The sequence below is a fragment of the Sebastes fasciatus genome, chromosome 11 (assembly GCF_043250625.1).
Source record: "Sebastes fasciatus isolate fSebFas1 chromosome 11, fSebFas1.pri, whole genome shotgun sequence".
NCBI lineage: Eukaryota > Metazoa > Chordata > Actinopteri > Perciformes > Sebastidae > Sebastes > Sebastes fasciatus.
In genome coordinates, this window is record NC_133805.1 from 28,090,945 (window position 1) to 28,103,211 (window position 12,267).

The following is a 12,267-nucleotide window of genomic DNA, read 5'->3' on the forward strand; positions in this document are numbered from 1 at the left end:
TGGAAGATCTCATGTAAACTTCACACTCAAGAAGGAGAACAGATAAAAGGAGAGAACGGCACAAAGGGAAATCTGAGCACGGATTTGATGACACTTTGAATACAAACCGGAGCTTCCTGCAACATCCTGCCGGTGCCCTAGCGCTCTCTCTATAACTGTGACGGGGCACTTTTTATCAGCACTGCCTTCTGCTGTAACACAATCACATGGGACAAGAGGGACTCAGAGAAGTGCCATTCATCCCTGAAACTTAAGAACTGGGACACTCACTGCATTCCCCGTAGCTGTTACAACACCTCTCGACACACACAAACCACTGTGTGTTTGTGTGCGCATGCATTAATTAATTTGAAATCCTCTTTGTGTGCTTTCTGCTCGCGTGAACCCGCATGAACCCGTCACAAAAAACTTGCTCTGCTGGCCTTGTTCTGCCACATGTAGTTAGGAGGAACAGCAGCAGCATCGCCATCTTTCCATGAGACGTGATGGAGAGCTCATCCCGAACTGTTTTGATGGAGGACAACAGCCGCAGCCTTTCCCAGCTCGAGCACGGTTCTTCACGGATGAACTCACTCCAATTAAAACACAAGCTAACAAAGAGGGAACCCTGCACGGCAGGGCTCTCTCTGCAGGCCTCGCTCACCAATTATAAACATGAACTAAGTAGCAGCTCTGTGTCCTCAGACACACTGGGACGGGTTGGTGGCTTAAGAAATGCATCCTCTAAAGCACCTGAACACAGCGGTAGAAAATAACGACGTACTTTTACTCAAGTACTCTACTTAAGTACAAATTTGAGGTACTTGTTCTAACTTTAGTATTTCCATTTTATACTTCTACTCCACTACATTTCAGAGGGAAATATTGTGCTTTTTTACAAATAAATTGACATTTATTTGACAGATATAGTTACTGTTACTAAAAACAAATATATGATCAGTTTATAAAATACGATTTGTTAAAGATTAAACCAGTGGCTGGTCTAGTTTGGCTCCACTCCGAGTAGTTGATGGGACTTGTCCGCTCAAAATTTTTCTGATTTAAATAACTGTTTGAATCTCAAAGAGATTGAATTCTCCAATATATCATCAAAGTCCAAAATTTTAATAGAAATTTGTTAATCAGAACATTGTTTTTTCTTCTTTTCTACCCCATTAAAGGGACTGTTTGTAACTTTTTACACGTATAAAACTACTGGGTCGGTTTCCCATGCAGGCTCGCATATGCGTGCCCGCGTGTGGCTACGCTGTTCAGACTCCCTGTGGACACGTACCATCAGACTCCAACACAAACTACACGGAAGCACCAAAACCTCAAAGTTCTATCTAGTGAAGCCCGTCTGTTAAACAGTGTTGGCCGCGGTCGTAGTACGCGGGGGAGACCGTAGCTTTGGTCTCCAGGGCCGGAGTCTCTGCTGTACTCTGCCTGCCTGCTTGCCTTCAGTCACACACCGCGCTTGTTCTCGCTCCACCTCTAGACGTTCATGCGCGCACACTCCACACTGCAGAAGAGTTAGTAGCTCTGAGAATATCTAACGAATGTACAGTGGACGTTTGTGCAGAAATAACCAGACCAACAGAGGTTTCCCGTGTCTTGTGAAGTGACGGGGCTCCGCAGCGAGAAACGTTATCGTCTCCGACCAGGTGCCGGTGTCTCCCTGCAGCCGCGGTCGGAGACGATAACGTTTCTCTTCCTGCTTCAGTCCCGGAGGCTGAGGCAAGAAAAGCCAACACTAGGATCAGCATTGATTCATGGAGAGACCTTCGTCTGGTCAGCTAAACATTACTGCCAAGCAGGTGAAATATAGAGTGATATTGTGGTTTTAGCTGACGTGTGTCGCCTCACTGTTTTGAGTTTGCTCGTTCATGTCTATTTAGAGCGAGCAAGCACGAGCCCGACGCTGACTTTCGTTGATTTAACGGCCACAGGTGTCGCTGTTAACAAACATTTCTTAAAGTTACAAACAGTCCCTTTAATGATCTCATGAGCCGTAAAATATATTTTGTGACCCTTTGGAAAGGCCCGACGCCCAGGCTGGGAACCACTGGACTAAACTACTAATATAATATACTAGGGGTGTAACGATACGTTTTTACAACCATACAATATGATTTGCATGGTTCCGATACGATTCAAGGACGATATTTGGCTCATCTAGTGCGATACGATATGATACGATTCAATGATTTGAAATCGATACAGTAACTTTTTTTTGGCCAAAAATTCAATCAGTGTGACTGTGAAATAAATATCTGCTACCGGACAGTGCAGGTCAGGATTCCTCAAAGTGTTTCTTGTAAGGGAATCAGGGATAAATTAATTATGGATAGAAACAAGTAAACAACGATTAATGGCAAATACATACACCTTTTATTTGAAAATAATAAAAAGTGCAACTGCAGGACCCGCCGATTCAGTTCTCAAGATACAAGGCAGTGCAATATTTAACATAACATAATAATAAACCAACTTCTATTCAAGTTAAATGAACAGTGGTTTGACCTGCTGCTTCTGTTCTCATTTTCAATATAAACGGTAGAGCAATAATACAGAGATCAACCGCTGATAGTGATCAAACAGCCGATAGTGATCAAACAGCTGAAAGTGATCAAACAGCTTGGGACATTAATCTTTCCTCACACTGATTAAATAATCTGCTGGTAGTAATCAAGTAGTCCACCTACAGTGTTCATTTGGGGTCTTTTCATACATGAAAACATACGGAAAAACATTTTAAAACTATGTTAGACTAACGTTAGTTGAATATCTGTTTTGTTTTTTACTTTACTCCCGTGATAATTTGCCTTGCGGACCGTCTGCTTTTTGGCTGGATACGTGAGGCTGATGCTGCGTTCACATAAATATCATGACGGGGAAAAGGTCATTTTCTCTGAATGAAAAGGCGACAGCGCACTAGGAAAGCACCTGTGGGTGAAGCCGCCCTCGTCAAGTGGACTGATAGCGCCTGAAACTCTAGTGACCGGTTCCTCTGCACGGCAGCGCCAGCAGCGCCAGCAGCTAATGCAGACCGGTGCCCGTCTCCCTCCACGCCGCTACCGGGTGAGAGAGCGAGGAGTCCTTTGCGCCGTTCGTCTGCATGCACTACCGTTACACTCTCCACTAGCACCGCACTGTTGTTGTTTGCTATCGTCACTTGACAAACTACCTGCAATAATTTCATCTTCGCTGCTCTAAAACAGTAGTTGCCAGTGGCAGTCATGATACATCCAGGGTGACGGTGTTTTGGAGCGGCGTAGAAGAATTGATTTCCGGTTAACCAAGTTGATTTTTTTCTGGGTTAATAAATTATGGTATTGGATCGGTTCATAGACTGGCGTACTCGTCGATACCCGATCCAGAATTCTGGCCAGTATCGGATGCATTTCCAATACTGGGATCGGTATCTGAACAACTCTATAGCCAATCACAGACATTCAACAGCAACAAGTATCCTTTTGCATCAAGAGAAAAGCAAGACTTGTTTCTGAAATAAACTTTCACAACTTGCTGAATGTGACGTGAGGCTTTAAAGAGAGAGAATCAATCAATCAATTAAGAATCCTATGAAGATACAGACTCAATCCCATTGCCCTAAAACGTGATAATAGACAATGACAGGTTTGCTGTTGTTTGTCAGCAGCACTTTCAGCCAGTAGACTAATGAAGATATAAGCATTTGTATTATGGGTGAGTCGGACTATATGTTATACAGGATGTATTTATGTACCTAATAGCCACTAACTACATCGAACTAATGTTACTAGAAACAACAAAACTGGTGTCATTTAATTAAAAGTTACAGCTCATTTACTTCTGTCCCCTTCTCCTTCAATCACTCTGCAATTTGTACCATGTAATTACATGTTCCCTTTTTTAATGTTTTTGAAATATAATATAATATTACAGTGTCAAATCTAGCGTGAAATTATCTCCTGTCTCAGATAACAAAAACAGCCTGAGTGAGTTTATAAAGTGACATGTTGTTGACAGAGACTTGTTTCTTCCTGAAGGCGTTGGAGGACTGACAGGAACCAAAGTGTCTTTAAATGAATGAAAACGTTGGTAAAATGAAAAAAATACGGATAAAACACGAAGTCTGACAAAAAACAAACAAAGACTGTATGTTAGCCGTGAGGCACTGTCTGGGAAACATAAACACGTGGATTCTTCTGAGGGGAGAGAAATGATGCTGATGATCTTCAACTACAGTGATGATGAATTCATTTTTTACTGTATTAAAACTAGGGCTGTGTATTGGCAGGAATCTGGCCACTACTTTGAGAAGGCACATACACTGAGAGGGCGCATCTCTTCGCAAATGAAATAAAATATTGAGTTCATCTTTGCATGTAAACTATTAAAAACCAATAGCGTTTTTGAGAATCGATACAGTCTCACAAAACATATCTACTCCATATTTTTCATATTTTCTTACACCCCTAATTGTGTGTTTTTGTCCAAATGTTTGATTCCAACAAGCTAAAGTGTTGTTTGACATCCAAAAAATTGTTAATGCACAACTGGAACACAGCCCATTGTTTGTTTTATGTGATTTTTTATATGTTTGGCATATCATATTTCAACACCTGTGCCAACACAACACTTGAGTTTCAGTACAAATTAAAGCTGAAACACTTGTAGTCCATGAGCCAGGGGGTTTGGTCGTGCCACTTTGGAGGGACCATGTCTCATAGTGATTTTTTTAAAAGGTCTATATCCCTAGTGTTGGAAAACGCATGATAGCATTGCAGCAATGGTAGCTTTCTATGTGCTATCACTCCTTTTTTCATCCCTCCATCATTACAATTGTTCCATCTTTTTTCTCCATTTTACACATAGATCCAGTATAAAAGAGGGAAACCAACACACAATATCATGAAGTCATATATCGTTGTAAAGCTTAGACTATAATCTATCCTTCAGTTACATTGTCATGACACTGAGGTCAAGAGAATTTGACCTTTGACCTCTAATGCTGCAATGGGGCAATTTCTGAATGCAACTCCAAATGCCCTTATAGCTAACTCCATATTGATCGGGTGTGCCCCATGGATAGTTCCAGCATAAAGAGCACAAAAAGAGCTTTAAATTGATATATTATATGACTAACAACAATAACAACATTTCTTATCAGAATAAACGTAACTTTGTGCAGTTTTTCCTGGTACTTGGTCTCGCTTCCTCTCATTGGCCTCATCCATGCGCTCTTTCCAGGACACTGTTAGTTCCAGCATGATCCGTTGTTTGGTAGAAAAATTCCCATAACCAAATTATGTATTTTGCATCATATCTCCTGTGCCAAACATGTTAAGGTAAAAGTAAAAGTATTGTTAAACTCTTCACAGTGAGATGGAAAAAAGATATGCACAGATATGATGCAAAATACATAATTTGGTTATGGGAATTTTTGTTGCGTTTTGAGACATGGAGCCATCGCAACAAAAATTACCATAACCAAATTATGCATAATCCTGACAATACAGTGACTGTGAAGAGTTTAAAAATACTTTTACTTTTACCGTAACATGTTTGGCACAGGAGATATGATGCAAAATACATAATTTGGTTATGGTTGTTTTTCTACCAAACAACTGATCATGCTGGAACTAACAGTGTCCTGGAAAGAGTGTTTGGATGCGGCCAATGAGAGGAAGCGAGCACTGGGCAATGGGCATCACCGGGGAGGCCATAGAGGAAGGCCATCAGATCCATTACTGAAGCTGCAGAGAAAGCCACCAGACTGGCTTTGGATCAAGAGGCTAGATCCTTTCCTTCTTTTATACTGGATCTATGTGTAAAATGGTGTAAAAAGATGGAAAAGTTTCAATGATGGAGGGATGAAAAAAGGAGTGATAGCACATAGAAAGCTACCATTGCTGCAATGCTATGATGCGTTTTCCAACACTAGGGACATAGACCTTTAAAAAAATCACTATGAGACATGGTCCCTCCAAAGTGGCACGACGGCCAAATTTTGGGGGTCTTGCTCATGGACTATTGGTTGATTAATCGATAATTGGATGGGCAAAAATACTGTAATCTGCAACTATTAACGATTAATCGTTTCAGTCATTTTTCAAGCAAAAATGTCAAATACTCCCCACTACCAGCTTCTCATTTGTAAGGTTTTGCTACTTATCTTTGTCTAAAGTGAAAGTAAACTGAATCTCTTTGGATTTTAGACTGTTGATGATGTCACCTTGCTTTAAGAACCCATAGTGGGCATTTTCCACTATCTTTTGTACATTTTATCGACCAAACAATTGACCGAATAATTGAGAACTTCATTGGCAGATTAATCAATGATGAAAATAATTAGTTTCAAACCCTGTGCCAATACCAAAAATGTACTTTTTCACAGGCACTGCGCCAGGATTTCAATTTTGGATGGGTCAAAGTAATTTTGGCTGGGCCTTTTAATTACAGAAGTTAATACTGTTTGCCCTTTGATGGTTTCCAACCAGTAGTCTCCCTAAAACAGAAATGACAGATCTCATGCAGCAGAAGGCGCTAGTGTGTCTGGTTGATTATGAACAGTTTAAATCTTTTTCTAAAACATTTTCAAAGCCAAGATAAATTATTATATACCCGCGACAGTTTGTACTACAAGCGGCAAAGCGGGAAGGCTAGAGGCTATTGCTCAACTCGTGCAAATTTGAAACGCCTAGTATCCTATCTACCATGTTTATTTTGTGCTGTCGATTGTGTAGAACGGTGTTTCTCAAACTTCTTCAGACCAAGGACCACTTACCCAATCAAAAAAACTCAGACCACATGACTACTCAAATATCCCAAAGCCAAAAACAGTACTCACACTCACATTAAAGAATATAAAACAGTTTTCCCACAAAACCCTTTTTCATAAACAAAATAATACTTTATCAAAACAATAAGTGGATCAGTGTGTTGAAACACAAAGCAATCCTTCAAGAACTCTGCCTGAATAAAATAGCATGATCATATAAATCAGGAAATATCTGATCCAAGAATGAATAAACAAGACTAAGAATGACCAAGCATTCAATGACAATGTTCAGTGCTTGACAGAAAACAACCTTATTAATATCATGATAATGATTTCAACTATACTGCTGTAATCAGATACTTTATCTGATAACAAACGTAGAGACTGAAGACACTTACAAAATGTGGAAGGAGGTAAAACAAAGTGTTTTATACACAAACAAATGAGATGTCACTCTACATTTTACTATACACGATACTACTGAAGCTGTTTACACTGTTTACAGTGTGGGTGAGCAAGTACTGTATGTGCCTGTGAAAGACTGACACACACTCTCATTCACACAGACATCCACTACAGCTGAAATCATCATCATTATAATCATCCTTCTCAAGCAAAAAAGTCCTTCTGTTTCCAGCTTCTCCAATATAAGTATTCACTGCTTTGTATCACTGTAAATGGAATATCTTTGGGTTTTTGGCTGTTGGTCAGACGAAACAAGTTGTGCAAGTTGATTGACAGCAACAATTTTGATAATTGATTAGTTGTTTAAGTCACTTTTCAGGCAAAAAAAAAGTCAAATATTTGTTAGTTTAAGCTTCTCAAATTTGAGGATTTGCAGTTATTTTGTCTATAATTGGAAAACTGAATATCTTTGGGCTTTGGACTGCTGGTCGGACAAAACAGATAATTTCAAGAGGTCACCTTGGACTCTGGAAAACTGTGACAAACCGACATATTTCACTATTTTTATGACATTTTATAAACAAAATGCTTAATTAAGAAATCAGAAAATGAATCCGCATATGAATGGATAATAGAGGGGAAACTATTAGTCAACTAATCTAGCAAAAATGTATCCACAACAGTTTTGATAAGCGATTAAAACTGACTCATTCTTCAATCACTAATACCAAACTTTTCTGATTTCAACTTCTCAAATATGAGGAACTTTGACAACTGAATAATTTTGGGGGTTGGGACTGTTGGTTGAATAAAAACAAGCAATTTGAAAAGCTCACTTTGAACTCTGGGAAATTGTAATAGATATATTTCACTAATAACATCGGACATTTTATTGCCAATTGAGAAAAACAAGAAATGAATCTATTTGGTGATCAACAAAAACATTAATTGCCAACTATTGATTAATTGTTTAAGTCAAGAAAAATAGTCAGTCATTCAATGTTTCCAGCTTCTCAAAGATAAGGATAGCTAAATATATTTGAGTTTTTGGACTGTTGTTCAGACATAAACTATCTTCAGATGTCACCTTGAACTCTAGGAAACTGTGATGGGACATTTTTCACAATTCTTACATTTTATAGAGGGGAAACTGAGACATTAAATTGTCAGATTACTCGATATTGAAGATTATGAGTTTCAGCCCTGTGTATTTTGTGTCATAAAACTGACAATAACCTGATATTTTCAGGTGGAATTTCATTCATTCATTCTCACTGTGCAATATCATTTTCCACTTGCGCAAATTTTGTTAACAGTCTGTTTATTGTCAATACTGTATATACTGCTCCTATTTTTATACTTCCTTCTATTTAAATGGTTCATATTTTGTTACACTTTGTTTAGCTCTTTTTTTTTTTTTTTTACTGTTAGCTGATGCATCTTGTCTTTTGCTGCTGTACACTGCAAATTTCCCACCTGCGGGACTAATAAAGGAATATCTTATCTTATCTATGACCAACTACATCTTCAGCTCTCACAGTGTTGTTAATGTCAACATCTGTACAGCACTGCTATTAACTGAACTATACACTGAAATGAAAAGGGTGAAACAAAGAGGAAGACAGTGGGAGTCACTGAGGAACTTTTTGACCAACTTGCTCATCTGTTAAGGCAGCTGTGGATGTAGTAAACTCCTCACATCACATGTGAACACCTGAACGTGTCATGAGGCATGTAGTGAACACAGCATGGCTCCATGGCCTGCATGCATCTGCCTGCTTTTTTCAGGAGCAATGACACACAAACATGAACTGAATGCAAAAAAACAACACGAGGGCCTGGCTTTTCTTTCATGTGCATAATCACAAATTCAGAGTCCCCAAAAAAAAGCAGGCTTGCAGAAAGACAGAAAACGGAGGAGGGATATTTACCTCCACAGAGCATCATCATCATCAGCTCACATTTCACCCCACATCTGCTAAAACGCACACTAACGTCAGGCCAACAAAGTCAGCAGCTCCTTGTGCGTTTTCTCCTCCTTTTCTCCTCCTTTTTGTGGCTGTAATGTCTGAGAGAGAAAGCCCCTCTTACCTTCCACATCCAGGCCATTCTTATTTCTACGCAGACAATGGAGGAGCGCTTGTTTTCGTCAGCCCCACAGCGCCGTTCACCGCGTCCGTTTCCAAACACATTTATTCACGTATGTATCACAGGAGGAGATTATATGGTTATATGCGGGGATATGCGGCTCCATAGATATTGTTGGAGTGTACCGTTATTCGTCTCCTCTCTCTGGTGGGTTTTTTTCCCCCATGGAGCTGGCTGGGACCTGGACGGGAGCGACGCTGCGCTGCTATTGGCCGGCGACGATGCAGAGCCCCGCCCACCAACAGCGTCACATGACCAACGCTGAGTTCCTGACTTCTGCTTTTTGCAGCATGTCAGTCTGAAGACAAGCTGCTGCAGGTTATCATCGGTCTTTGCTGCTAAAACAAAAATCCCTAAAATGTGTTCTTCAATGTGTGAAATGAACGAGAGATGATCTTAACCAATGGGAACAAGAAGTATCCAAATAGGATTCATATATGCAGGACAGATAATAATGCATACAGTGCACTTTCATAGACTAAGCTACTGGAGTTACCCTGCACTATACTCATTTTTAACAGTCGCTTCTGCACTTTTTAATAGTCGTGTATCACAGCTGTTACCCTGCACTATATTCAGTTTTAACAGTTTTCTTCATCTCCTTGTATTTTTATATCTGGTATATGTTTTTGTACTTTGCACTACTAACTTTTTTACTGCCTTTTTACTAACATGTTTTGCACTATGGAACTGTGATGCTGGAAACTTGAATTTCCCTCGGGATCAATAAAGTTACTATCTATCTATCTATCTATATTTTTTGTTTTTTTGTGTATTTCAAGTTGTTTTTATTAAGTCTTCCAATTTAGATAAACAACAACACAAGACAACAAAACAAGTTTGGAGACACTTGGAAGTTGCTTGGAAATCCTCCCACATCTATTCTTCACATACAGACGTAGGCAAAGTTGTTGGTAACGTTCCGTTAAAGAGAGAAAAACCCACAATGGTCACTGAAATAACTTGAAACTGACAAAAGTAATAATAAATAAAAATTTACTGAAAATGAACTAATGAAAATCAGATATTGTTTTTGAATTATGGTTCAGCAGAATCATTTAAAAAAACAAACTAATGAAACTGATCTGGACAAAAATGATGGTACCCCTAGAAAAGATGTAAAATAATGTGACCATAGGGACATATTAAACTAAGGTGTGTCCTGTAAATAGCATCACAGGTATCTTCAAACTTGTAATCAGTCAGTCTGCCTATTTAAAGGGTGAAAAGTAGTCACTGTGCTGTTTGGCATCATGGTGTGTACCACACTGAACATGGACCACAGAACGCTAAGGAGAGAGTTGTCTCAGGAGATCAGACCTTATAGACCTTCATGTTAAAGGTAAAGGCTATAAGACCATCTCCAAGCAGCTTGATGTTCCTGTGACTACAGCTGCACATATTATTCAGAAGTTTAAGGTCCACGGGACTGTAGCCAACCTCCCTGGACGTGGCCGCAAGAGGAAAATTGATGACATATTGAAGAGACGGATAATACGAATGGTAACCAAAGAGCCCAGAACAACTTCCAAAGAGATTAGAGGTGAACTCCAAGGTCAAGGTACATCAGTGTCAGATCGCACCATCCGTCACTGTTTGAGCCAAAGTGGACTTAATGGAAGACAACCGAGGAGGACACCAAATCATAAAAAAGCGAGACTGGAATTTTCCAAAATGCATATTGACAAGCCACAAAGCTTCTGGGAGAATGTCCTTTGGACAGATGAGACAAAACTGGAGCTTTTTGGCAAGTCACATCAGCTCTATGTTCACAGACGAAGAGATGAAGCATCCAAAGAAAAGAACACTGTACCTAATGTGAAACATGGAGGAGGCTCGGTTATGTTATGGGGCTGCTTTGTTGCATCTGGCACAGGGTGTCTTGAATCTGTGCAGGGTGCAATGAAATCTCAAGACTATCAAGGCATTCTGGAGCGAAATGTGCTGCCCAGTGTCAGAAAGCTTGGTCTCAGTTGCAGGTCATGGGTCCTCAAACAGGATAATGACCCAAAACACAGCTAAAAACACCCAAGAATGGCTAAGAACAAAACATTGGACTATTCTGAAGTGGCCTTCTATGAGCCCTGATCTAAATCCTATTGAACATCTGTGGAAGGAGCTGAAACATGCAGTCTGGAGAAGGCACCCTTCAAACCTGAGACAGCTGGAGCAGTTTGCTCACGAGGAGTGGGCCAACATACCTGTCGACAGGTGCAGAAGTCTCATTGAGAGTTACAGAAATCACTTGATTGCAGTGATTGCCTCAAAAGGTTGTGCAACAAAATATTAAGTTAAGAGTACCATCATTTTTGTCTAGGCCAGTTTCATTAGTTTGTTTTTTTAAATGATTCTGCTGAACCATAATTCAAAAACAATATCTGATTTTCATTAGTTAATTTTCAGTGAATTTTTATTTATTATTACTTTTGTCAGTTTCAAGTTATTTCAGTGACCATTGTGGGTTTTTCTCTCTTTAACGGAACGTTACCAACAACTTTGCCTACGTCTGTATGTTTACAATCTATCTATAATTCTGTCATCCTGATTGTCTATACCAGGGGTCTGCAACCTGCGGCTCCGGAGCCACATGCAGCTCTTTAGACCCTCTCCAGTGGCTTCTTGTGGATTTTTAAAAATGGAAATGAATAACTGTTCTTTTGTTTACATTTTCATTTTTATTTATCATTGTTGTAGGTCTATGGTACGACAGAGTATTAGGGCCACATTGAGGAAAAAAAATAAATCTGAGATTTAGAAAATAAATTTATAAATATTACGAGAATAAAGTCATAGTTTTAAGAGAAAAAAGTCGTAGTAATTTTACGTGTCATTTTCTTTTTTTCTCGTAAAGTTATGACTTTATTCTCGTATTATTCCGAAATTTTTTCTCATAAAGTTATGACTTTATTGTCGGAATATTACGACTTTTTTTCTCGTAAAGTTATGACTTTATTCTCGTAATATTACGA

General features: G+C 39.3%; 1 protein-coding gene across 5 annotated transcripts in view; it reads right to left on the reverse strand.

The window, feature by feature from the left end:
• Positions 1-12,267, reverse strand: part of st6galnac3 (ST6 (alpha-N-acetyl-neuraminyl-2,3-beta-galactosyl-1,3)-N-acetylgalactosaminide alpha-2,6-sialyltransferase 3) — a 108,378-nt gene that overhangs the window by 87,723 nt on the left and 8,388 nt on the right. The window contains exon 1 of one of the 5 annotated variants that reach the window (XM_074652024.1): positions 9,242-9,606. The exons of 3 other annotated variants lie outside the window; for them this stretch is intronic. In XM_074652024.1, coding sequence (XP_074508125.1) covers positions 9,242-9,259 — 18 coding nt within the window. In that variant the 5' untranslated portion in view covers positions 9,260-9,606. Of the gene's footprint in view, positions 1-9,081; positions 9,217-9,241; positions 9,607-12,267 lie in introns of those variants that run through there. One more of the 5 variants, XM_074652028.1, reaches the window with a different exon arrangement.